The sequence below is a fragment of the Osmia bicornis genome, chromosome 5 (assembly GCF_907164935.1).
Source record: "Osmia bicornis bicornis chromosome 5, iOsmBic2.1, whole genome shotgun sequence".
Classification (NCBI taxonomy): Eukaryota; Metazoa; Arthropoda; class Insecta; order Hymenoptera; family Megachilidae; genus Osmia; species Osmia bicornis.
Genome location: NC_060220.1, coordinates 8,839,793 through 8,862,702, shown reverse-complemented (window position 1 = coordinate 8,862,702; position 22,910 = coordinate 8,839,793). Strand labels below are relative to the sequence as shown.

Genomic DNA, 22,910 nt, shown 5'->3' with positions numbered 1-22,910 from the left:
CGTCGCAAGGATAGAAAAGGATTGGACGCGGGAAAATGGCGTGCCGATACGAAACGGACAGCCGAGCACCACCGTTTGCTGGACATTTTTGTTTCGGGGGAAACTTTCTTCTGTTAGCATTCACCATTACCAAGGCTTAGGATAACGTTTAAACGCAAGCATGATAGGTCGACCGCGCCCCGATGTGCTTTCCAAAACGCGACCAACAAGAACGGAACAAGCGTTCCACATTTCTTTGGAACCGTACGCGGACGCTCGACACGGTAGCTCTTGGACGAGTGAATGGATGAGATTTTAGAAGGGTGGTTAAGGGTTGGAAAATTGACTCCATTCCTTATTAATTAGAGTTGTAATAAATTGGTATTCTGTGAATGAACCCGAAGAATTTCCCAAAAAAATGATTCACCTACTTTCTCCATTGATATGATATTTCAGACATTGCCAATAATCCATCTGCAGCAGGTTTGAAAAAAGAAACTTAGAAGGGTGGAAGGGCATCCAGCGCTGAAATATCATCGGATCGTATCTTCTTCCCGTCTCGATTAGAAACGTACGTTTCACTGAATTAATATAATTTTTTTTTCTTCTCCCGCGTTCACGTCGTCACGGTCCACATATACGAAATCCACGCGCGGGTAGGTGTGTCGTTAATGTAAAAAGCGCAGGCGGCCGCTTCAATTAACTCATTCACGCGATGGACTTTCTTGCCGGAGCGGCGGTCGTTACTCTTTCTCAGATGGAAAACGCCTATGAAAGTCATTGGATGCTGATGTATTCGATTTTCAAAAGCGTACTTCGATCGAGAAACATCAGGAGTAGCCACTGGGTGAAAGTGATCGCTTCGAAAGTAAAGATTAGGCTCGTGAATTATTTGCATAAATATTAATGGAAAATCGCACGAACTTTAGATTTTATTAGGTTCCAGTGAAAGAATCGGTAATTCTTTTGATACAGAGTCAACTAAACTTTCTTTTCAGCGATAGAATATTATTTTGAAGAATCTGGTCGCTTATCAGAAGTACGATAGTGCGATACCAGTGAAACTTTGCGGATAAATAAAGTCAACTTACGATTTGTAACGTTATAAATGCTCGCTTTCTAACCCTACCACGGGAACCTTGCTCCTTCACGAGCCTGGGTCTCGAGAGGTGTTTATCGAACGCATAACCGTAGACCTACCGGGTTCGATGCACACTTATCTTGCCAATAAACGTATCTAAATGTCAGAATTGTTCGAATTGATCCGACACTTTCTATCGCTCTGGTAAATAACAAAGTGTCAAGAATCGCTGGAAACGCAATAAGAATAGAGAACAAGCTTAAAGCATCCGCTCCGAGGTACTTCCTTCCGGATTTCACGACGCGGCAGTGACCGCAATTGGGTTAATTGCGGCTTGTTATGCGAAGAAAAACGGAAGAGTATAAATGAAAGTTGAGAGAGAGAAAAAGTTGTTCATAAATTTTGGAATTTCATAAAATTCTGAAGAAAACAAAATTCTAAATACCATTAATACATTGTAAAATGAAACGATGGTAATTTATTTATACCGCGACGTTTAAGTGTTAATTAAAAGGTGTTCATAAATTTTGGAGTTTCATAAAATTTTGAAGAAATAAAAATTCTAAATACCATTGATATTTTATTAATTTTCTAAGGTACCAAATGAGAAATTACATTGTAAAATGAAACAATGATAATTTATTTATACCTCGACGTTTAAGTGTTAATTACGCTAATTAGAATTTAATGATATAATTTGCATTCTAATGTTTTCAAATTTTCCAATCACTGAATTCTCATTTTAGACGAACACGCGATAGCGATGTTCCCACGAACACGATCAAGTTCACACTTCCGCTGTTGAACGACTAAAAGGAACGGATAGATGAGGAATCGAATTCAGCGATCCAAGTTCGAATGGAATTCTTCTCGTAGAGAGAGTTCACTGTCACGGTCCCGCGATCCGCTAGGAAAAGGATAACGAGTTGTTCGTTTTTGTTTTCGCTTCGCCTCCCATTGGAATGCTGTCGTACAATTTTGTACGTTTTACGAGGCTAGGTGATCGGTTTCCCTTTCTCCTATCGTCTGGCACGAGCACCGACGATCGTCTTACAGATTTCTAGGGATCCTCCGCGGGATCCTCCTCCGGGGAGGATCGAGTGCTTCGGTTTCGTGAAAGGAAATATTACAAATCGATCGGTGAAACGGTACTGAAGAAACTAGGAAGAGTTCTTTTTTCACCTGACGAACATTCTGTTACACTTCGAAGCTTATTTTATTTAAAATCCAGTCGATCCTTGACGATTGAAAAATGCAAATTTATTTGTTATCCTCTCACGATCTTGATCTTGCTCTTGATCTCTTTCACTTACGCTCAAGTTCAAGATCAAGTTCGCAATAACTGGTACAATATTTCTATCGATCCTGACTATAGGATGCAAGAATGTTTCAGGATATCGAGCCGGGACCGGAAGCGAGCGAAGTCACTTTCATTAGCATTTGTCCAGTCGTGTGGGCGTGAAAACGCGTGGAGAACTTTCTTAATGTATTCTTCTTGTTTCGGAATGTTTATAAAAACGTTCGTTTCTGCGTCGTAGATTAAACGATCGAACAAGATTCTCGTATGTAAATGTCGCGAAAGCGTGTTCGAAAGAAATTAAACGAATCGAAAATGAAAGATGCAACTTTCCAGATAAAAATCCTGGGAAGGATCTCGTGATGCGATTGTGAATCATCAATACGCGATTCGTGATCAAGGATTATCGATACAAAGTCGAAAGAAATCGCTACGATTTCTCTACGAACCCTGAAGATCTCAGTAGAAACTCTTCTTACCCAACGAACGAATCCATAGAAAACGAGAATGACTCGAATAAAATACAAAGCCCAAAGAAATCGCTGCGATTCCTCTTCGAGTACCAAAAACAATAAACCCTGAAATCTCAGTAGAAACTTTTCTTACCCAACGAACGAATCCATGGAAAACGAGAGTGATGCGAAAGAAACATAGAAAAACGAATGAAAAACTGTCGTCGTAACTTGGAAGAAGTTCCATTTTAACAAGAAAAATGTCTGCACGATTTGTCCCTGGCATCGATCTCGTTGCTCCCAGAGCCAGGAGACGAGTGAAACGAATCTAAGGAGCACCCACCTCGTATTACGAAGCTGATCTTGATCTTGGCCGTTCACCCAGCTTTCATTAAAACGACCACGATCACGGCCAGGGAATTACGGCGTGGCGGTTTGCAGAAAAAGAGGAAACGAAGAAAACGATAGACGGTGGTGAAGGGTAGGACGGGCCTGTGATGGAGGGGGTTGCTTGGTCCTCCGCTTTTTGCCACGTCTTCTCTATTAACGATACCGTGGCTCCTTTCACGTGCAACGGCAACGGGTGCAAAGGATTCCCTTTCATTCTTATCCAACTCCAATCACGTACGTGTATAAAAGCGGCAAGCGTGTACACCACCGACAGCAGATCAAAACCGTGGCTTAAACCGCCAACTAGATCGCGATAGAGGAACGCGGTAGTTGCACCTCCCGTCTACCATCGTCTGCTATATACTCTGTTCAAGCCCGAACACCATAGACGAGAGTCCCGAGGGAGCAGCACGATGACCAAGCTCGCGGTAAGTTCCTGATGGATTCTTCCCGAGGGAGATATCTTTTTTAAACAACAGGATAGGAAATTTCTGAAATTCGATGAAGTTCCTGAGACTTCAATCAGATCGTCTTTTTTTTCATTTTTTGGGAATAAGAGGAAATACCTTTTCTGTTAATGGTGTTTGCAATTTTTGGGGAAAAGTTAAAATTTTTCAAGATTTTTCGTAAATTAAGAATCTTCTTCCAGGCTATCCTGGTGGTCGCCACGTTGCTCGAGTTGGCATCGGCAGGAGGACACCATGGCGGACAGTAAGTTTCCTCTTCAGCTATAAAAAGATAGTATCGACGCGGAAGAAATGCTCTAAAAATCGACAGAATGCGCTCGATGAGCCGTGTCGCGGCCCACGTGTTTCCTGTAACTTTCTCCTAGACGGGAATAATTTTCTTCAAGAATCCTTAAGAGTAAAGATAAAACGATCTCGTAAACGTTTCCTTTTAAACGCTTCGACGACTTAGGAACAGTGACATTTCGAAGTCGATGAAATAAACCGGTAGCGATTGAAACGTATTTTAATGTCGTGTTTCAGCGACCATGTGGTCATCCACGTACCCTACAAGATCAAGACCATCCACCATACGCACACCATAACGAAGCACATCCACCATGGCGGCGGAGGTGGCGACAAGTACGAGGTCCTTGGATATACCGTGGGACACCCGATCGATTTAGGTCACGGCGGAGGATTCGGAGGTGGTCACGATCTAGGAGGCGGCGGTGGCCATGACTTCGGAGGCGGTGGCGACTTTGGCGGTGGTCACATCGAATACGGCGGTGGTGGCGGAGGTGGTGGAGGTGGCGGCCACATCGAATACAGCGGCGGCGGTGGCGGAGGCGGCGGCCACATCGAATACGGCGGCGGCGGTGACATAGGTGGAGGCGGTTTCGGTGGCGGCGGATACGGAGGCGGTGGCCACGAAGACTGGGGTGGCCATTAATCGAATCTCCGTTCCCTGAAGAAACCTGGTAGTTTCTTCTGAAATAATGCTTCCTCGAAACGTCTGCCATTTATTTGATCAAAACTGATACTTCCAACCAAAGACACACGGAAATATTGAAAATTAGAGATGTCTACAAAGTTAATTCCAACGAATACGTGGAAGAGCCTAAAATCGAATCGGCCACGTTTCGATGAAGCAACCAGCGCCCCCCAATCGCACGACACTTTCACCCTTCACCTAGGGAGATCGTTTTAGAGAGATTAGATATTTCTTCACTTTGACTGGTGTTTCCCGGGGGGTTGTTGATCATCACCCTGCCTTTTACCTCTCGTCCTAGTCTCTCATCCATCCGTTGTTAATCATCGCTCGTATCGTTAATATGTAAATATTGTTACCAGTTTACTATTGTTTTTAACTATTTACTTTGTATCGTTGTCTAACCGCGGTTCGTGTATATTAAGTCACGAGAAAGTTCAATAAATTGCGTGTGTACCTGAAAACTCACCCCCTTACGATTCCGTTTCTTTACATCGTTTACATTTATTTCATTCTATCTACAGAAATATGTACACCGAAAGAACCACCATCGAACTCTAAATTTTAATAATCCTTCGAAAACGACCAGCTCTACCGTCGCGTTTGTCCCTGGTATTTTCGTATTCGACATCATCCACGAAATATCGACCAGCGTCGGTTTTTCCTTCGTATTCGTCCCTGGACCCCTCGTTCTCGCTATCGTCCTGCTCTTCCTGGTGGTCCTCGTGAAACTTGCTCATCTGGTCCGCACGAATATGCCCAGCCTCCTCTTGCAACCCCTTTCTGTATCCCTCCTCGTAATTATAAGAGAAACTTTCAGTGTTTGGAGGAATATCATTCACCTCTTCGTGTACCGCGTAAGAGGGCCCCTTGCCACGTTGACGACCCTTTTCTTCGAGATCATTGTCCTCCATATAAGACGGTGGGAAATAGGAATCTTTATGATATCCATAAACTGGAAGATACTTTTGTCTATCTTTCTGATCCTTAGGCTTCTTCGTGACAACTTCGTGTTTCGGTTCCTCCAGCTCTTCAGGGAACTCCTGATGGTCCTTAAAGGTATGATCGTTCCCATAGCTCTTCCAGGAACTCCAATTCGCGTGGTACTCGTGCTTCTTATGGTGTTTCGGCTTCTTCGGGGCTGGCTTGTGAACGTGCAACAGAACCGTCTTCGTATGGAAGTGATGGTTCACCACGTCCGGCACGTAGATCTTCAGGTGCACTCTGCAACCAGGCGAAAGTTAGCGCGAAAACGAGAGTGATCCTCGTTGATCGGCGCTCGTTTTCGTTGGTGAAAGCGTGTAATATTGGTGAGACGCTTTAGATTCGAACTGATGTGTGTGATAAATGATCATTGTACACTTACGCTTCGTTAACGACGATCTTGTTTAGCACGAGAAGGAACAGGTACTTGAAGAGCCACTGAAGAGATAAATATATGTAGATTATTATATTTGATGGTATTGGAAAATTGGTGGTTTGTAAATTGTTATTGGTGTAAAAATATAATTAACACCGAAATTATTGATTACCATGATTTCAACGAGAGATAAGGGTGAACGTCAGCAACAGTGGTTCAATGTCGTTTGACATCGTCGAGGATGCTCCTGCTTTATATCAACGAGTCCGTTATTAGGGGAAACACCATGGAACCGCGGAACTATAATCGAATCCAACGAAATTTTACGGCTGATTAAACACTTTCGCCATTTCGAAGAGATATGCTCCATCTAACAATCCTCATCCGACATGCTCGGCAAAAACGAGTGAACATGACCGTCAAAGTTCATTGCCGCATGTTAATCGAAGCGTTTCGTGTTAAATATAATGTAGTTTCGTATAATAACCATTTTCTATAATTTTGCGATTATCTAAAGATTGAATAATAATTATAGCTGTTGCAAATTCAATTACTAATATATTTTATACTCATCAATTATTATAATATAGTTAAGTATAATAACCATTTTCTATAATTTTGCAATTATCTAAAGATTAAATAATAATTATAGCTGTTGCAAATTCAATTATTCAACATTTCTCTGCTTATTGTAATAGTAGTAGGGTTCAAAGATAAACAATAGACATTAATCTTTAATTTATTTATTGAACTTTCAAATATTACAACTTATACTTTATTAAGTTCATTCTTGAAAATACATACAACTATTCCTTAAATAAACTAATACTGTTTAAACATCTATTCTTTCAGCTTATATTTACATTTCTACTATACATTATACTAAACAGGCACAATATCATTATTAATCTTCTAATTTTTCATCTTCTTTAGAGTCCTCCTCCTTCTCATCATAATGTGGTATAACTACATATATGGTGTGGGTGTGTTTCAAATTCTTCACTCGGTAAGGTACATGAACGATCACCTTCTTTCTGTAATAAAAAACATAAAATATACAACCTGTATCTATATTTGTTTAAAAAAACAATATCGATACTCACGATTCTGTAGGCTGTTGTAGGAGTAATAAAAATGCCAACAAAGCAGCAGCATACTGAAAAGAAAAAAGTAAACGCAAATTGTATAAATGAATAGAGATTGGTGATTTTCATTAATGAAGATTGAAATTATTTTTACCAAAAATTTTCTGTTCATTTTGTAGAAAGACCAATGGACAGCGTCGTTGCTGGAGCAAAGACGTTCACCTTTGAAATACACTCGAGAGACTGATACTTTCTGCGGGCACCAGATGAAATCTTAGATTTATATAGAGGTGAAATTAGCGAGGCGAATCGTTTCCATAGATAATTCCAAGAAACTCCGCCCAGCGTGCAAGGAGTCAATCTTCACCTGTATATTTTCACTTTTCTGCAACTGGTTTGCATTTAGAGTCATGCGATGCTGCAATTTTCAAATGCATCCTATCCTGACTAATTCTTTATTTAATTATTCTTAATGCATGTGCATACTCACCAACTTGCTGTCAAGTGAATGAAAAATGTGAAATTTATACAGCGTCTGATAACATCTACGATTTAATTGTTGATAATTATTAAAAATTAAAAAGTACAATGGGTGATCCAGCAACCACTAATCGTTTCTACGTAGAATTCTATAAATGTTATTCTTGCAAAAACACAGAATACTTGCAAAAAGATCGTTCAATTCGATTTGACAATGGCAAAAACGTTCGCCAGATAGACGGAGAGTTTCTAACCACTCAGGAGTAGTCGAAGAACTGACTGCATCCAGGAAACTGTTCTATTAAATGCAGTTGCACTTCCCCGAGCGTAAAATGCAACCAAGCATGGATCGCTATTTCATCCCGAGCGCGTCACGTCTAATTAACTAATTAAAGTTTTCGTGACTAATTAAAGATACAGTTAGAGATACTTTCAATTTTTATTCAAACAAATTTCTATTATAATTACTATAATTTAAACGGTACAATAATTATAGAAATATGTATATCAGAGTTCAAGCAACTCCGACGTCAATCAAAAAAAAGAATACAATAAAATAATTCTCAATTTATATTCCTCTAGATTCGGTGGAATTTTTAATCGATTCTGATTTCGTGGGGTTTATAGAAGTTGAGTCATTTTTATAACGCTGGCCAAAATTTCCATCTTCTTTCAACCCTGTCACAGTATTATTTCTAAGCTTATTCATAGAATAATTCGATCTATCACCATCCGATTTCCTGTCTACTTCCGGAAACGCTTCAGTGCTGCTTCTTTCTTGCACCCCTTTTTCGCTGTTCGACGACGTCTTAATTTCCTTTCTCCTTACACGCATTCTTCTGACCAATCCCCATTCGCGATCAACCTTCGAGAAAATGGGACCATTTCCAACCGATTTCAAACTTCCATCGTTCTTCTCTTCAGAAGAGTCGACACTTCCGTCCAGGTTCAGGTACTTCATCTTCTTGCTCACAAAATCGAGGCTGTATTTAGGAGAAGCTTCAGCATTCTTAAATTCATTATCCAAAGCATAATCCCTGACAGGGATAAACGAATTAACCGAAGGTTGATAGTCCGTAACGTTCAATGGATCGTGGAAGTCCTCGATACTGAACTTCAACACTTCAGGCTCTTTACTCGACTCGTACACCTGGTTGAAAGAATCCTGATACCTGCTCTCATTGATCGGATCTATAAATTTCCAATCGTCTTGACTGATTTCGGGTGACCATAGAGGTCGAGGATTCGTCGAATTCCTATGATCGTTCTTAGTATAAGTCTCGGATATGTGCACCCCATTGTGCCAACTATTTCCAAGCATCTTTTCACCCGATTTCTTTGCAGCTTTAGATGTCTGCACCAGGTGGTTGCTGGAGGACAACAAACTGTCCGATGCAGCTACACTGTGTTTGCTGAAAGAATCGATCAACTCATTGGGGGCCACAACGAAGGACTCGTGGCTGATCGATGGGATCTGAGAAAGTTTTGGTATATGAATAGGCGGAGAGATATGTTTCTCCATAGCGGCCTCGATCTCCGTGGCTGGCAAATGGGACACCAAACGGATCACCAGGTGGTTAGGGAGCACTGGTTCCAGGAGTCTCACGTAAACCTTGTCACCCACACCGGGGAAGTGGAAAGGACCCACTAGAGGACCCAAAGGCTTCTTCGATCCAATCAATCGTCGTATCAAATCAATGATCGAGTCGAAGATATTTTTGTTCTTGATTACGCGATAGATGGGTTCGAGGTGGATCTCATCGGGTGGACCATGCACCAGCTCTAGCTTCTTGGAGTCGGTCACGTCGAAAGATCTTCCCAAACGACTCTTTCTCCCGCGTCGATGAAGCTGTCTTCGATGACGATTATTCCTGGATCTAATAAAGGCGAACCGAGGAGTACGAATCCTTGGTGCCCTTCTCCTAGAACCAACCGGGTAGACACTGGGGTCGATTTGCGAGCCGAAGGGCCTTATTTCCGGCCGAAGGGTGGTGAATGTTACCGGCGTCGTGCTGACACTTTCTATCCTCGGTTGAGGCAACTGGCTCTTCGGCTGTGCTCGTCTGAATCCACATTTGCAAAAATGTAATTTATTTTTTTCAAGTGAAAAGGGAAAATGAAAATTTCGGGGAACTTACCTCTTGGAACGTTCAGTTTCCGCGCCGAGCGAGGTTGATATCAACGCAGCACAAACCTGCAATCGTGAAAATAATTTTAAATTTGCAGTTCTAAACTCCACTGGTTACACCTCGTTGCATATTTCACAAAATATTTTCCAATAAATTTCAACGACCTTGTCACCGTTCCACTCACCGTGACCACACGCGCGATCTTCATGTCGCTGATCGCGTCTGGTCCCACTAGATCACTTCGCCGATCCTACTATGGGGATGGCTGTTCATCGACAACCTCTTTTAAAGCTTCCTCGGAGCCGCTACCACGAACGCAGGTAAACTGGACCGGACAACATTGTTTTGCGTGCACACGTGCCAGCAGGGCGCCGCTACTTTTCTCTGGCAAGGAAAAGAAAATGATGTTACCTATTCCGAACGAGTCGCGAGCAATTGAGCCGCGCTACACTGCCACCTTCTTTGATCTACCTATGTGACTGAAATACACGATCAATGATCATTACAACAAGAACAAAAAAACAGTGTAAGAATAGATGTTACGTTTGATACCACGCACGGTGTTCTTCAGGACACTTCTGTGTCATGAAATTTGAATAGAAATCCGGATTGAGATTTTTTTTCAGGAACAGTCTTGAATTGCGATACTTTTTTTATTTCTATATTCGCAATATGAAACTTAACTCGCTGGAGGAAGAGAATGATAATAAAAGACTCGTCAGGAATTAACTGACATCTGAATTATATTTCTTTTCCATTTATACTCGGAGCGCATTCGTGATTGTTAAATATACCGTGTGTGTTTACCACGAGCGATCTTGATGAAAGTGAATTTTCCGGCGTAGAATCGCTTTAATTGGTAGAATCAGTATTCGGCGCATGCGCAAACATCAACGTTGCTGTTTAAGCGACCAATGTATCGTTAAACTTTATCCACCGGCAACGAAAGTAAACGATCAAAATTTCTTGTTGCGAGCAGCTGTGCGGCACGCGTCCCATCAGACCTGTTCATAAATCAACTAATTGACGTGAAACGAAAGCAGCGGCGAACTCGTTTTGTCCATCCAACAGGATGGTTTTGTGTAGCCATAATTGGAATCGAATAGACAGACGGCTATTAAAAGGTTCATTAAATACATGTTATGTAGGTCACAATTAGTACGGTTTTTAAAAAAATATTTAATAAGAACCAGGAGTACAATTTATAAAAATGTTGTTTTGAAAGCTATGCATACGCAGTGTTCTTATTTTATTCCTGGAGACTTATTTTTCTATATCTTTTGAATTTATATTTATGCGCGTTTTTCAATTTGTACCACCCGCGCCACCTGATGATAATCTAGGGAACTAATCGAACAGAAAAATACGATTTTTGGTTAAATTTAGCAACTTTTGTACGTTTTGGCATATGTGAAGTATTCTGGGATCATAATTACATTCAAATAATGTCATCATAGGTCATTGATAGTCGTTGAAATTTATAATTATAAAAGTTGCTGATTATAGGCGCTGAAACACTATAACCACCTAGGGGCAAATGGCTGGTACTAAATTTCGCTTATACGGGACTTTCCCGCCTCTTGTCCTTTCCCACAAACAGATTCTGTCCTAAATATGGCATACCATGAAAAATGAGAGATAAAATAGAATCTATCCTTGCTTATACTTCAGTACTGAACCCAAAATTACCATTGATAGGAGAACAAGATTCAAAATCAAGATTCCTTTGAATAGGTTTCAAATAAAACACCGAAAACAATGCATTTTTTTTAAATTCAAATTTTTTTAAATTTCTATCTTTATTCCAGAGTAAAACTAAAGGGAGAATCAATTAAAGAACACAAATACTTTAAAGTGTTTTATCTCTCCGTTGAACTACTTAACAAACAGCACCTAGATGCATACATACATATATAGAATACATTGCACTTGTTAGAAATTTCTAAATCTATAACAGGAGACATTGAAACTAGATTTCAAAGAATTCATTGCAATTTAATCGTAATTGAAACGACGCTTTCCATCGAAACGGAAACCGTATGCAGCACTGTTGGGTGCTCCAACGAGAGCGGGATTCTTGTACTGGTGAAACGATCCATGAAGATGCGCCGGTCTGACCGCGTTTTGTTCCTCATCCTGTGATCCTTTCAGATAAAACGCTTCGAACTGTCCCTCCGGAAGTAGAATATCCTTCAACGATTTGTCACTCGGATCGTAGGCCAACGTATTCGAGACGAAACAAATTAAAACCAACAAGTTCTATAATCATAAATATCGAATAAAATTACAAAACTCCTGTCACAAAATAAAATAACAAACACATAGAACATACCATAAGCAAGGTAAATACATTCAAAGCCATACTGCTGATTTTGTGTTTTCTCTTGCAATGCTGAAATAATTAAACATGCAATAGAACAAATAATTAAAAGAAATCCGCCACGTTTGAAAGGCTTTCAAATATATATTATAGAAGCCATCGTAAATCAATGTTTAAATACGCAATTAACAAATAAACTTTGCCTAATGAATAAAGAAGAAACTAAAGGAATTCTGAAATCAGGATAGAAAACAAGGAAGAAAATATTCAGTGAAAGAAATGAGATCTTTAATTCAATGTATCATCTAGTTCTGCTTTTACTCCTCTGCTACTTCTTATATAGATAAAAATCACTTGACGTAAAGAGAAATATAAATTAATCGGATAAAATATTCTCGGTATTAATGTATTTCTGTTGAAAAACAATTGTAAAAGTACCAGTTTTCAACTTGCAAACTTACCAAACAGTTGTAGCAAAAGTGAAAGCCGCTCGACCGATCGTACACAACACTACAGAGAACGTATCTTCTACTTGCACACTGTTAAGCGACCTTGTCACTGTTGAGCACTCCCCACACTGAAGAACAAGAGCAACTTCTGAAGGTCTATAGAAACGGAAGTCGATGAAAGTGGAAAACCGATTGACCTCGGGCATCGCCAGCACCGTTTGACAGTATCTTTTTGTCGTTTTACTAACTAACTCTTCGAACAGCTCAATCTATGTTCGATGAAGTAATTAAAACCTAAATGGTCGCACGCATAAATTGTATAAAAGACAAGGGCAATGCTAGTAAAAGTAAGAAACTGTACAATTTATTTATACAAAAAATCAGGTATCCACGTGTAAATACAAAATCGGCGAAGGAGGAAATGGAATAAAAATATTCGAAAATTAAGACGTTATAAAAAGCGTGTTGGTGTCGCTGATAATTAATATTATTGTCTGGTCTAAACGTCGATAGAAACACAGATGATATTTATCTCTAAAACGCAACACCAATGAACTGGTTTCTTTTGTAAATTGGATACACTACTATCACAATGTGCAATGTATTTTATCTAAATGGTGCAAAGCATTGACTGTCAAATTATACGAAACTTAAGATATTAAGTTAATGTCGTGTTCCGTGTGTTCATTGTAGCGTATGATATTATGGCTTAAAATGCGTGTTACATTAGTACAATAAATATGTTGCGGTGTATCATGATTAAAGTATCTGAAAACATCTGGTATTATCACAATACAATAATATCAATGTTTTGATATACAAAGCTTCCCGTGAAACATACAATTTCTGTATGTTTGCAAATTTACAAATTTCTATATTTTGATAAATAAAATATACATTATTTGTTTCGATTAGCTACTTCTCAAAATGGTCGCGATAATATAAGAATGTTAGGTAACAGTATAAAATTACAAATATTCTATTCGCTTGTACATGAATTCATGATACGTCACAATTACATTATATTTACAAATATTGAATATCCCTGGGATACCACCACGTACCATAACGCATTACACTGAATATAAATAAGAATCTAGCTTTGTTTTGCCCTTTGGAGGTGAAGTAAAAGGTGAAAACCAAGCGAGCGAAAATCTTCCAAACACGGCTTGAATAGATTTCCATCTACTATTGCGAACCCACCGTGCTTCTTCCTTTTTAAGTTGCTCAATACCCTGTAACCGAAATAAAAAGAATTAGATGTTTTTAAGGCTAACAAAAATTTCATAATTTAGATATGTACGTACAGTTTCGTCGTTCCAAATTGCTTGTAATTGCGTTCCCAACATTACAGCGGTAAAAATAGCAAATAAAAGCGCTTCGAAAGCCAGAAACAGTAATAATACCACTGTTGCAGGTGGACTGAACGTAGAACATTCTTTCCACTCTTGTCTCACACAAGTGGTAAATTGTTGTATACATAAAAATAAAGATTGCAATGACATTGCAGCTATGTAGAACTGAAATACATTTATTCAAAATGTATATTTCAACTACTTTTAATTTCCATGTACAGTAACACTTACCGTAAAAAGTACAAAATATTTTTGATTATTTTCTCCAACACAATTATTAACCCATGGGCAATGGTGATCCATTTTTCTAATACATCTATAAATAAATCATTCATATATTTATCATACCTTCATATTTCAGGAATTCCAATCGAAATATGTTAGAAATTTACCTTTGGCAAACAGAACAATGATGTGCTCTATCTGGCTTAATAGAACAACACTTTGGACACTTAAAAATTACCTGCCCATCTCTAAATCCCATTTGTTCTATCATTTCTTTTGTAGCATTGCCCTTGGGAACAGCACCCTATGCATGTAAGATACTTTTTTTTATTCAGCTGTTATTAAACTTACCTTAGAACGTTTAAAAATACAATCTGTTTACTTACTGGGTCAGTGAGCATTGTTCTTAGATGGGATGCAAAAGCTAGGAAACTTAATGACTGAAATATTGCTGTGTTTAAACTAGAATATAAAGTGTTTATTGTAGGAATAAGAATTACTGCCATCACTACAAATTCTGCATAAATTATTAACAACCATGTTAGAACTGCGCATATAATGCCACATATGTCCTAAAAAAAAAACAAAAAAAACAATAAAATTACAATGTATTTATAAAATACATGTGGCCAAGTAGCCATATATGATTCAATGTGATAGTGTTTCAACATACTTTGATGCACCATAATCTTCCACCGTAACATTTATTATGAACATCTTTTTCTCTATGAAAAGACATGTAATCATAATCCATGATTTGTATCTATTTACTAAATTTTTGACTATCAATTATATAAAAGGACATCAATAATGTTTACCAACATAACCATGATTCTTTGCCTGGAACAAAAAGTTAATGAAAAAGATGAATGAAAGATTAGTAAATATTTGATAAAACAATAGTGGGAAACTTATAAGAAGTTAAATTTAGCAGAACGAACTTTCTATCGTAAATTATAATTATAACCTAAGCAACAAGTATTTAACGTTATTACTCAACACGTACACTGATTACGATATACCGATCAACTTTTATTTCAATTTTCTTCATTATGCTGTTTTTCTATGCATGTATGATGAACATCTGATGATAAAAATTGATTTTTTTCCTTATCACCTCTCAAGTAATTAAGCCGAGTTCGAATATGCATCCATAAACAATTATGTTAATAATATGAAAATCTTCCTCATGTATTCAACGATTGCCTGTTCATAACGGTTCAAATGTAGCGTACAGTAAATGAATCGTAAACGAAACTCGAATTACGTTATCACGTGTAAACCGATAGATAGTTTGATTTCTAAACGTCACCGATAATCGCCATTGAACTGTATTACGAACACACCTGACATTCAATCGTGCAGATGTATTCACGGGAAATATTTGCAACTCAAGTGCACTGTGTTATTCAATTGAGATCAAGGAAAGTTTAATAAGTAATTAGAATGAACTTAAAGAATACTAGATACTACCGGTTCTAACATCGTTTGTGTTGCATTCGCTTGCACGCGACTGCAAGTTTGACAGTACATATTAGGGGTGGGGGACACAGTGCGCAGCCATATTGGCTACTTGTGACTTTTGGGAGGAAGCAAGTAAAAAATAACCCAACTTTTCTCGTTTCTAAGTAAAAAAAATGTTACTTTTGAGGATTTTTCATTGATTTCACACGTTCCACTTATCAGCGCGAACATAATTGCGGTAAAACGTGTGATCATTTATACAGGGTGATCCTTTTTTACGAAAAATGGTATGTTACATTTTGATTAATAAATTCTCCGCCTTGAAATACTTAATACGATCGTTCTGACAATTGATCATTTTTTCCGATGTTCTTATTTCATTTCCTTTATTTTTTTCTATAGAGTTTCTTTGGGTTTGGTCAGTCAGCTGACATAGAGATTACTTTGGATGGTGCAGAGACCAGGAAGACTGCAGACATTAAATCCGAAGATGGAAAAAAAGAGCGCCACTTGTTATATTATGATGGTGAAACTGTCTCTGGGAAGGTAAAGATTCTTTTTAAGTGAACAACAGTCAGTATATAAGACAATAAGTATGAATAAAGAATGTTATTTGTTATCTACACCAGTTACTCGAAAACTTAAAATGTACAAGCGTATGCTATAAGTTCAAGATTGTTTAATTTATTTACAGATTAATATTAGCCTTAGAAAGGCTGGTAAATTGGAGCATCAGGGTGTGAAGGTAGAATTTATTGGACAAATTGAATTATATTATGATAGAGGAAATCATCATGAATTCACAAGTTTGGTTAAAGAATTAGCTAGGCCGGGAGAACTAACTCATAATACTGTATACACTTTTGAATTTGCAAATGTAGAAAAACCATTTGAAAGCTATACAGGATCTAATGTACGGCTAAGATATTTTCTCAAAGTGACAATTGTTCGAAGACTTAGTGATATTGTTAAAGAACTTGAATTAGTCGTGCACACTCTTAGTTCCTATCCAGATATGAATAATCCTATTAAAATGGAAGTTGGAATTGAAGACTGTTTGCATATCGAATTTGAGTATAACAAAAGCAAGTAAGTTACATTGTTATATTTGTTTAATTTATTTTTACATATAAGCACATGCGATTTTAATTTGTATCTGACTTTTCAGATATCATTTAAAAGATGTTATTGTTGGAAAGATATATTTTCTTTTGGTTAGAATAAAGATCAAACACATGGAAATTGCCATAATAAAACGAGAAACTACAGGTTCTGGTACTGTATAATTAACATAGAAGTAGTTGTAGTTATCTTTGCTATAATTTCGATATTATTACAAATCATAATACACTCTTTGGAGAAAGTATTTTATTTTCCAGTTATTTATTTCTTCCAACTTATTATTCTATAGTTATAATTAGAATATATATTTGCAGGTCCACATACCTTTACGGAAAACGAAACTATAGCGAAATACGAAATAATGGATGGAGCACCGGTCCGTGGTGAATCTATTCCGATAAGAGTATTTCTGGCCGGTTATGATTTGGCACCCACAATGCGCGACATCAATAAAAAATTCAGTGTTAGATACTACCTTAATTTAGTTCTTATGGACGAAGAAGATCGCAGATATTTCAAGCAACAAGTAAGACTGTGAAATACATCCATTCATTGTTAATACTTACTGAACAAATTATTTTAAATGAGTCTTTCGTTCAGGAAATAACGTTATGGAGAAAAGGTGAAAAAAGTAGAAAATCTCAAACTGCTTCGCCACACATGCCATCGCATTTAGTGTCGGCAGAAACAGGATTTCCACAAGGAGCTGCTCAAAACGGTCCACCATCCGCGCCACCGTCAATACAATCAGGTCAACTGCCGGCTGGTAATATTACCAACGCGGAGGATGCACCAGCTCCGATAGAAGGCATGACGCGCGAAGAAGGAGATGGTGAAGGTGAAAAAGAAGTTAGTCCTGAAAGTAACTGAATTTTTGTATAATGAGGCAGTTACTGAAGTCAATGGAAGTTTTTACTAGTTCAAAGAATCCAGTAACAGCTTGAGGGAAATCGAAGCGGAACTAGTAGTTTCGAATGGAACTCTTATATTGTAAAGAGATATTGAATTTTAGAAACAGCGAAGAATTAAAAAACGCCTGCAAACAAAGTTGTAAATATTTTGGATACCTATAAATAATGCGGGTGAATAAATCGAATAAGTAGCCAATTACCGATCAAAATTTAAAATTATTGAGATTTATAGGTAATGATCGAAGGTGTCTGACGGGACAGATCTAAAATGATTTAAAAATGAAAAGATGTTACAGAAATTAACGGTACAGCCACATAAAATGAATATTTATAAACGGACAGTTTAATAATCGAATATTAATCAGTGGTATATTCTTGAATGGCATCTGAATGTTACAGTGTTCTGAATATTTTATACAAACTTATTCTGTGTTATGTGAATGATGCCTTCAACCACTAGATTATACTTAAAATTTGAAATCTTGTGTATGACAAAAATTTATGTCATGCTAGAGTTTTATAAATCTGAAATGAATATACATATACTCACAATGGCTGCCCTATTTTAATCAATTCACTTAGTCTGCAACTAATATGATAAAGGCACATTAAAAAGATGCTCGTACATGTAATACATTGTTATTGGAATAATTTACAAGAATATGTGGCTTCTTTTAATACAAAATTTTTATTGATATTTGCAAAATAATACGTTAAGATACATGCACATCTTCTAAAAACACAATATCAATAGTTCTGTCCCAACTATAGCTTAACTGTATATACAAATTATTGAATTGTATATGCCAATTAATTTTTTAATAGAATTTTTATGCAAGATTCATGGTATAAATCGTTCGAAGAAATATATGCCTTAGTATACCTGCTCAATTTTAGCATGCCTTTATTAATATAAGAGTGGACTATGATAGATTAAAAATTGGGATGGCCCAACATGTATTTATAGATATATACATACATATTACAATATGTGTGTGGATATATACATGCATATATATGATTTTTAATGATAGCAGTAGTTAAAAACTGGGCTATATATATATACACACACAAATTCATACACAAATATCCACCAACTATTGTAATACTACTGAAAACAGCAAATAACTAATAAGAAAAAGATTCTATTAAGGTAGTACCATGATTGCTACCACAATGGAACTCACCGCTATGAAACAGAATGCCTGTCGTTTTGTACAATTCTATGTTAACATGGGTTGACTAAAAATCTTGTTAACGAAAAGATAAATAATAGTCAACCGCGTGTATTTCGAGAATTTTGTTTCGTATAAATTTAAAGTTTTCATATTTCACACCTTTGTTATTTGTTGACAAAAAAAAAGATATATGTGTAAAAGAGAGAAAGCAAAACTATTTGTGAATTATTTGACATGTCAAATATTGTATATACATATACATATTGTCATACAATACAAAACTAGTTGTACATTTTAATGCCCATATAAGTATATTATATTATATACAGTGTGCCTTTGGTGCACGTATATTGGAAATGATTACTTCACTTATGCATATACCCTTCCTATTGTTTTAATTAATATATAATCGTCAAATTTTTATTTTTACTATTTATAACTTGTTTTTTATTCAGAAAATTTTATGTCAACATAGAAAGTTTCACCATGACAACTCCTGCATTTAAATGTAATTAATTTTATGATAAATTTACAGAAAGTGAGATCGACTAATTAAACGTCAATTAAAATTACCCCAACTTTCCAAACCAGTTTCCTAATTAATGTACCACGTGCCATTCTTTTCTTTTTTTTTTGTATAATTTCATTTATAACAAATAGGATATATAAAACCTGCAATTTGATTATCTGCTCTTATAGAATATAAACAATTATGTTAATTATGTTATTTAATTATTTATCAAAATTCATTATTTCTTTCTTTAAAAATGTATGTATATTTTTTTCTTTAAAATATGTTAAACAATAAACAAGAATATTGAATGAAAATTAGAATAGGATATTATTAATAGGACTAAATTGATTCGAGTAAAATTTCTGTAAGAACAACATTTTAACTGTAAATTGAGCGATGTAAATATAATAATAACGATAGCAAAGTTTAATATTCTGATGTTTGGTGACATAAATTTTATCTGTTTTCATTACTAGATAAATTATATCAGGTATAAGAATTATGAATTATTCAAGAAATAGGGATAAATAAACTGTATAGAAATCATTTCTACAAGGTCCCATGGTGTAATGGTTAGCACTCTGGACTCTGAATCCAGCGATCCGAGTTCAAATCTCGGTGGGACCTTCACATTTTTTTTTTAAATTTTGCTTCTAAATGGTGTCTTAGTGTTCTAATTTCTTTAGGACAGATTATGTCCTCGATAAATTCACCGCACTCAAGGTGAAGAATATAATTACATATTATATGCAATGACTACCGATCCATTTATATCTATAGTCACTGTTATATGTATACCGCAGTTCACCAGAGTCCGTAACTCCGAAAAAACCAGTTTTCGTTCTTCGCGCATCTCCAGTGCGCATCTTCGCCCTAATTGGCGATACTCCCAAACGAAGTGGAAAGCGATCAGCAGAGAGCTCGCTGCGTTCCCCCACCATCTTCCAACCTGTGCGTCGCAGTTATGGCAGTCTGTCTGCGGACGTCGAAGGAGAAGGCAGGTGTACTCATCGTTGGAGCGAAATGAAACTCCCTCAGTCTTATAACAACCGCCGAGGGGTGCTGACTTGTCAGAAGGCACTGAATATAACTTTGTTTATTAAAACATGTTTATTTAATTACAAATGTACAGAAATATTATTTCAAGCATTAACCTTGGTTAATGTATTTGCATACTGAAATTCTGAACTATTTTCATACTCGCACATATCTAATGCAATTATACAGCTTTCCCGTACAACTCTCTGATTATCATTAATATATTTATTCAAAATATCAAAGCAATCTGATGTTGCAATGGAACCTAAAGCCTCCGCACATTCGTGTCGTACCATTTCATTTTCTTCCATGTTCTCTAAAGAAGTTGCCAAATATGGAACAGAAATTTCTTCTTGTAGTTGTCCCAAAACAAAAGCTATTTCATGCCTAAACAGAGCACTACCTGCATTCAAACCTAAGAAATGAATAAACATGATCATGAACATGAACTACAAATAATAAATACACTTGAGCAGAAAATGATCATATTTACCTTCACAGAGAGCAAGAATGCTTTCTGGTGTGTGTATGTTTCTTAATGAAAACATTGCTTGATACCTTTCAAATAAAGAAGCATTTTCGTTCAAAAGAATGCTCTTTAGTTTTTCAATGTCAGTAACCTCTGCTGGTGGTGCTGGATCCACAGACATATAAGAACTTCTTTGTGAATTCATTAAATCTTTTGAATTGTTTGACTTTAACCATTGTAATCGATGTAATGCCAGCTGACAAGTTTCTGCTACTTCTGGTACACAATCTTTACTATATTCTTCTAATACTGGTATAACACTAAGATCACCAATAGCCCCTAAAGCTTCACCTAACATGCAAAAATAAATTTCATCAAATGCAAAATGTTCTATAAATAATAATATAAAAAATATACATATACATATGTAATTTACCTGCTTCATGACGCACCATTGGCTCATGCTTAACATCTTTCAGTATTTCAATAAGCACAGGAATAGCACGAGTATCTTGCATCTGACCAAGACAATATGCAAGCTCGTGCTTCAATAAGGCTGATTCATCTTTAAAACAGTTATTAATCTGTTCAATCGCTTTAACACCACCAATATTCTTTAAAGTAAATAATGCACGAAATCTCTCTTTTAATGGTCGAGTTTGGTCATTTAATACATGACCTATGGCAGAAATTTGACTCTCACTTATTTCCAACATACTGCTTTTATAAATTTACAATACACACTTTTAATCTTGAATAAAATGCTTGCAAATTTACTTAATTTACTAAATTGCAAAAGCTGTTGAGTTAATCCATATATGAAACAGTATTTACTGTCGATTATATCTGTTAAAATTTTGTTAAATAAACATTCGAGGTTAATTTTTAAAGATGTGACAGATAAATACAGTCAGTGAGATTAACGATCTGAGATTGCACATGTTGTATTGGATTACAAAGTATGCATGCGCAGAAAGAGTGGTTAGGATAGATTAGGTTAGGTTTCAAGCAAACCTAACGTCAAAAATAAATGTCCTATACATATAAGTAAATAAGTTTACATATAATAAATAAAATTACAATTTTTCATAATTTTATGTGTAAACGATGGCACACAGTAGAACGGAAAGAATTGGAACAATCTTTTCCAGGTGAAATTGTTTATATCTAATTTATGAGGGTTAATAAATTTAATGTAAAGAAGGTTAAGAATTATAGCATAATTATATACCTTGTACAATAAATTATTTCATTTAAATTAAATGACAAAATTCGATGACGAAATAAAAATATTCGTGTTGATGCTTTCAATTATTTAAGAAATTATAAAAATTTGTTAATACATTTTTTTATTATGTGTTTGTATATGCAACAATTTTTGGAAAATATTTTCAATAATTTCTCAATTTTAGAGTGACAGCATTGTGGAAAAGTAAAGCAATAAAAGAAGAAAATTTACCTTTATGGTATAATATATATAAAACTTTTCCTCCAAAATATGAACCACGATTTGATAGACCAGCACCACAAAAATCAATACGAAATATTTTCTATGAAGAAGATATTGTAAGGGCGTAAGTATAATGAAATATAAATTGTACATAAATGATTGGTAAATACTTTTATATTTGAAATTTGTTACAGAAAATTTCAAAAGGATGTAACCCTACCAGCTATAGATTTAAAAAGCGATAAACTTTCTCAGACTCAATTATTTTATATCATCTATGCAAATGTTAAGCGGGTAATGTATCAAAGAAATTATATTATGTTGTTAAATCACTACAAAGTAATTATATGTATATATATATACTAGGTGTTAAAAAAAGAAGAGTACAATATTTATATAATTATATGTATTTTTTTAACTTATTCTAATTGTTATATGCAGTGCTTTATTTTATCATAGATTAGTTCCAAAGAAAAAGAAGAAGATATATATATAAAAGTGTTGGAAATTTATGAAAGGGTTTTTGGTACATCAGCAAAACGTCGCCAAAACAAATCATCAGATGATGATATGAAGAAGACTTAAACTTAAAAAGATAGGAAAACCTATACTATATGTACATACTTAAAATAATATTTAGAAAAATAAAAAATAATCATAACTTGCATTTAAAATAGGTATTTATAAAATCCTTGTTATTTATAATATCCTTTTATTCAGTACTA

General features: G+C 36.0%; 9 protein-coding genes and 1 non-coding gene across 15 annotated transcripts; 4 read left to right on the top strand and 6 right to left on the bottom strand.

Moving 5' to 3' along the window:
* Positions 1-3,558: 3,558 nt before the first annotated feature.
* On the top strand, positions 3,559-4,597 carry LOC114872362 (glycine-rich protein 5-like). Its single transcript, XM_046285828.1, has 4 exons — positions 3,559-3,627; positions 3,849-3,910; positions 4,189-4,415; positions 4,446-4,597. The coding sequence occupies exons 1-4, from the start codon at positions 3,613-3,615 to the stop codon at positions 4,595-4,597; spliced, it is 456 nt and encodes a 151-aa protein (XP_046141784.1). The 5' UTR covers positions 3,559-3,612.
* Positions 4,598-5,193: 596 nt separating this feature from the next.
* Positions 5,194-6,254, bottom strand: LOC114872324. The gene is made up of 3 exons (XM_029179414.2): positions 6,169-6,254; positions 6,003-6,058; positions 5,194-5,860 (listed from the first exon to the last, which is right to left on the bottom strand). Exons 1-3 carry the CDS (start codon positions 6,169-6,171, stop codon positions 5,194-5,196), a joined length of 726 nt encoding a protein of 241 aa, XP_029035247.1. The 5' UTR covers positions 6,172-6,254.
* Positions 6,255-6,827: 573 nt separating this feature from the next.
* On the bottom strand, positions 6,828-7,304 carry LOC114872366. Its single transcript, XM_029179479.2, has 3 exons — positions 7,236-7,304; positions 7,100-7,152; positions 6,828-7,030 (listed from the first exon to the last, which is right to left on the bottom strand). Exons 1-3 carry the CDS (start codon positions 7,251-7,253, stop codon positions 6,901-6,903), a joined length of 201 nt encoding a protein of 66 aa, XP_029035312.2. The 5' UTR covers positions 7,254-7,304; the 3' UTR covers positions 6,828-6,900.
* An 825-nt stretch (positions 7,305-8,129) lies between these two features.
* LOC114872325 lies at positions 8,130-9,955 on the bottom strand. Its single transcript, XM_029179415.2, has 3 exons — positions 9,875-9,955; positions 9,700-9,755; positions 8,130-9,624 (listed from the first exon to the last, which is right to left on the bottom strand). Exons 1-3 carry the CDS (start codon positions 9,896-9,898, stop codon positions 8,130-8,132), a joined length of 1,575 nt encoding a protein of 524 aa, XP_029035248.2. The 5' UTR covers positions 9,899-9,955.
* A 1,580-nt stretch (positions 9,956-11,535) lies between these two features.
* Positions 11,536-12,699, bottom strand: LOC114872345. The gene is made up of 3 exons (XM_029179441.2): positions 12,472-12,699; positions 12,023-12,082; positions 11,536-11,949 (listed from the first exon to the last, which is right to left on the bottom strand). The coding sequence occupies exons 2-3, from the start codon at positions 12,050-12,052 to the stop codon at positions 11,686-11,688; spliced, it is 294 nt and encodes a 97-aa protein (XP_029035274.2). The 5' UTR covers positions 12,053-12,082; positions 12,472-12,699; the 3' UTR covers positions 11,536-11,685.
* A 102-nt stretch (positions 12,700-12,801) lies between these two features.
* Positions 12,802-15,474, bottom strand: LOC114872343 (palmitoyltransferase ZDHHC3). 4 transcript variants are annotated; one of them, XM_029179439.2, is made up of 7 exons: positions 15,386-15,474; positions 14,713-14,879; positions 14,426-14,611; positions 14,207-14,343; positions 14,046-14,130; positions 13,767-13,979; positions 12,802-13,694 (listed from the first exon to the last, which is right to left on the bottom strand). In XM_029179439.2, exons 2-7 carry the CDS (start codon positions 14,791-14,793, stop codon positions 13,533-13,535), a joined length of 864 nt encoding a protein of 287 aa, XP_029035272.1. In that variant the 5' UTR covers positions 14,794-14,879; positions 15,386-15,474; the 3' UTR covers positions 12,802-13,532. The 4 variants fall into 4 exon arrangements, with proteins under 4 accessions (XP_029035272.1, XP_029035271.1, XP_029035270.1 ...); XM_029179438.2 differs by lacking the exon at positions 15,386-15,474 and adding an exon at positions 15,157-15,247; XM_029179437.2 differs by lacking the exon at positions 15,386-15,474 and adding an exon at positions 15,046-15,232.
* LOC114872342 (vacuolar protein sorting-associated protein 26B-like) lies at positions 15,375-19,074 on the top strand. 2 transcript variants are annotated; one of them, XM_029179436.2, is made up of 6 exons: positions 15,375-15,790; positions 15,906-16,049; positions 16,198-16,592; positions 16,672-16,772; positions 16,940-17,151; positions 17,226-19,074. In XM_029179436.2, the coding sequence occupies exons 1-6, from the start codon at positions 15,788-15,790 to the stop codon at positions 17,493-17,495; spliced, it is 1,125 nt and encodes a 374-aa protein (XP_029035269.1). In that variant the 5' UTR covers positions 15,375-15,787; the 3' UTR covers positions 17,496-19,074. The 2 variants fall into 2 exon arrangements, with proteins under 2 accessions (XP_029035269.1, XP_029035268.1); XM_029179435.2 differs by having other exon boundaries at positions 15,387-15,790; positions 16,672-16,778.
* Positions 19,075-19,783: 709 nt separating this feature from the next.
* Trnaq-cug lies at positions 19,784-19,855 on the top strand. Its single transcript has one exon. It is a non-coding gene; the product is annotated as a tRNA-Gln (tRNA).
* Positions 19,856-20,313: 458 nt separating this feature from the next.
* On the bottom strand, positions 20,314-21,712 carry LOC114872291 (deoxyhypusine hydroxylase). The gene is made up of 3 exons (XM_029179364.2): positions 21,172-21,712; positions 20,760-21,086; positions 20,314-20,681 (listed from the first exon to the last, which is right to left on the bottom strand). Exons 1-3 carry the CDS (start codon positions 21,449-21,451, stop codon positions 20,371-20,373), a joined length of 918 nt encoding a protein of 305 aa, XP_029035197.1. The 5' UTR covers positions 21,452-21,712; the 3' UTR covers positions 20,314-20,370.
* Positions 21,713-21,746: 34 nt separating this feature from the next.
* On the top strand, positions 21,747-22,852 carry LOC114872293 (28S ribosomal protein S23, mitochondrial). 2 transcript variants are annotated; one of them, XM_029179367.2, is made up of 4 exons: positions 21,747-21,886; positions 22,148-22,309; positions 22,380-22,479; positions 22,650-22,852. In XM_029179367.2, the coding sequence occupies exons 1-4, from the start codon at positions 21,843-21,845 to the stop codon at positions 22,698-22,700; spliced, it is 357 nt and encodes a 118-aa protein (XP_029035200.1). In that variant the 5' UTR covers positions 21,747-21,842; the 3' UTR covers positions 22,701-22,852. The 2 variants fall into 2 exon arrangements, with proteins under 2 accessions (XP_029035200.1, XP_029035199.1); XM_029179366.2 differs by having other exon boundaries at positions 21,748-21,886; positions 22,645-22,852.
* Positions 22,853-22,910: the final 58 nt, after the last annotated feature.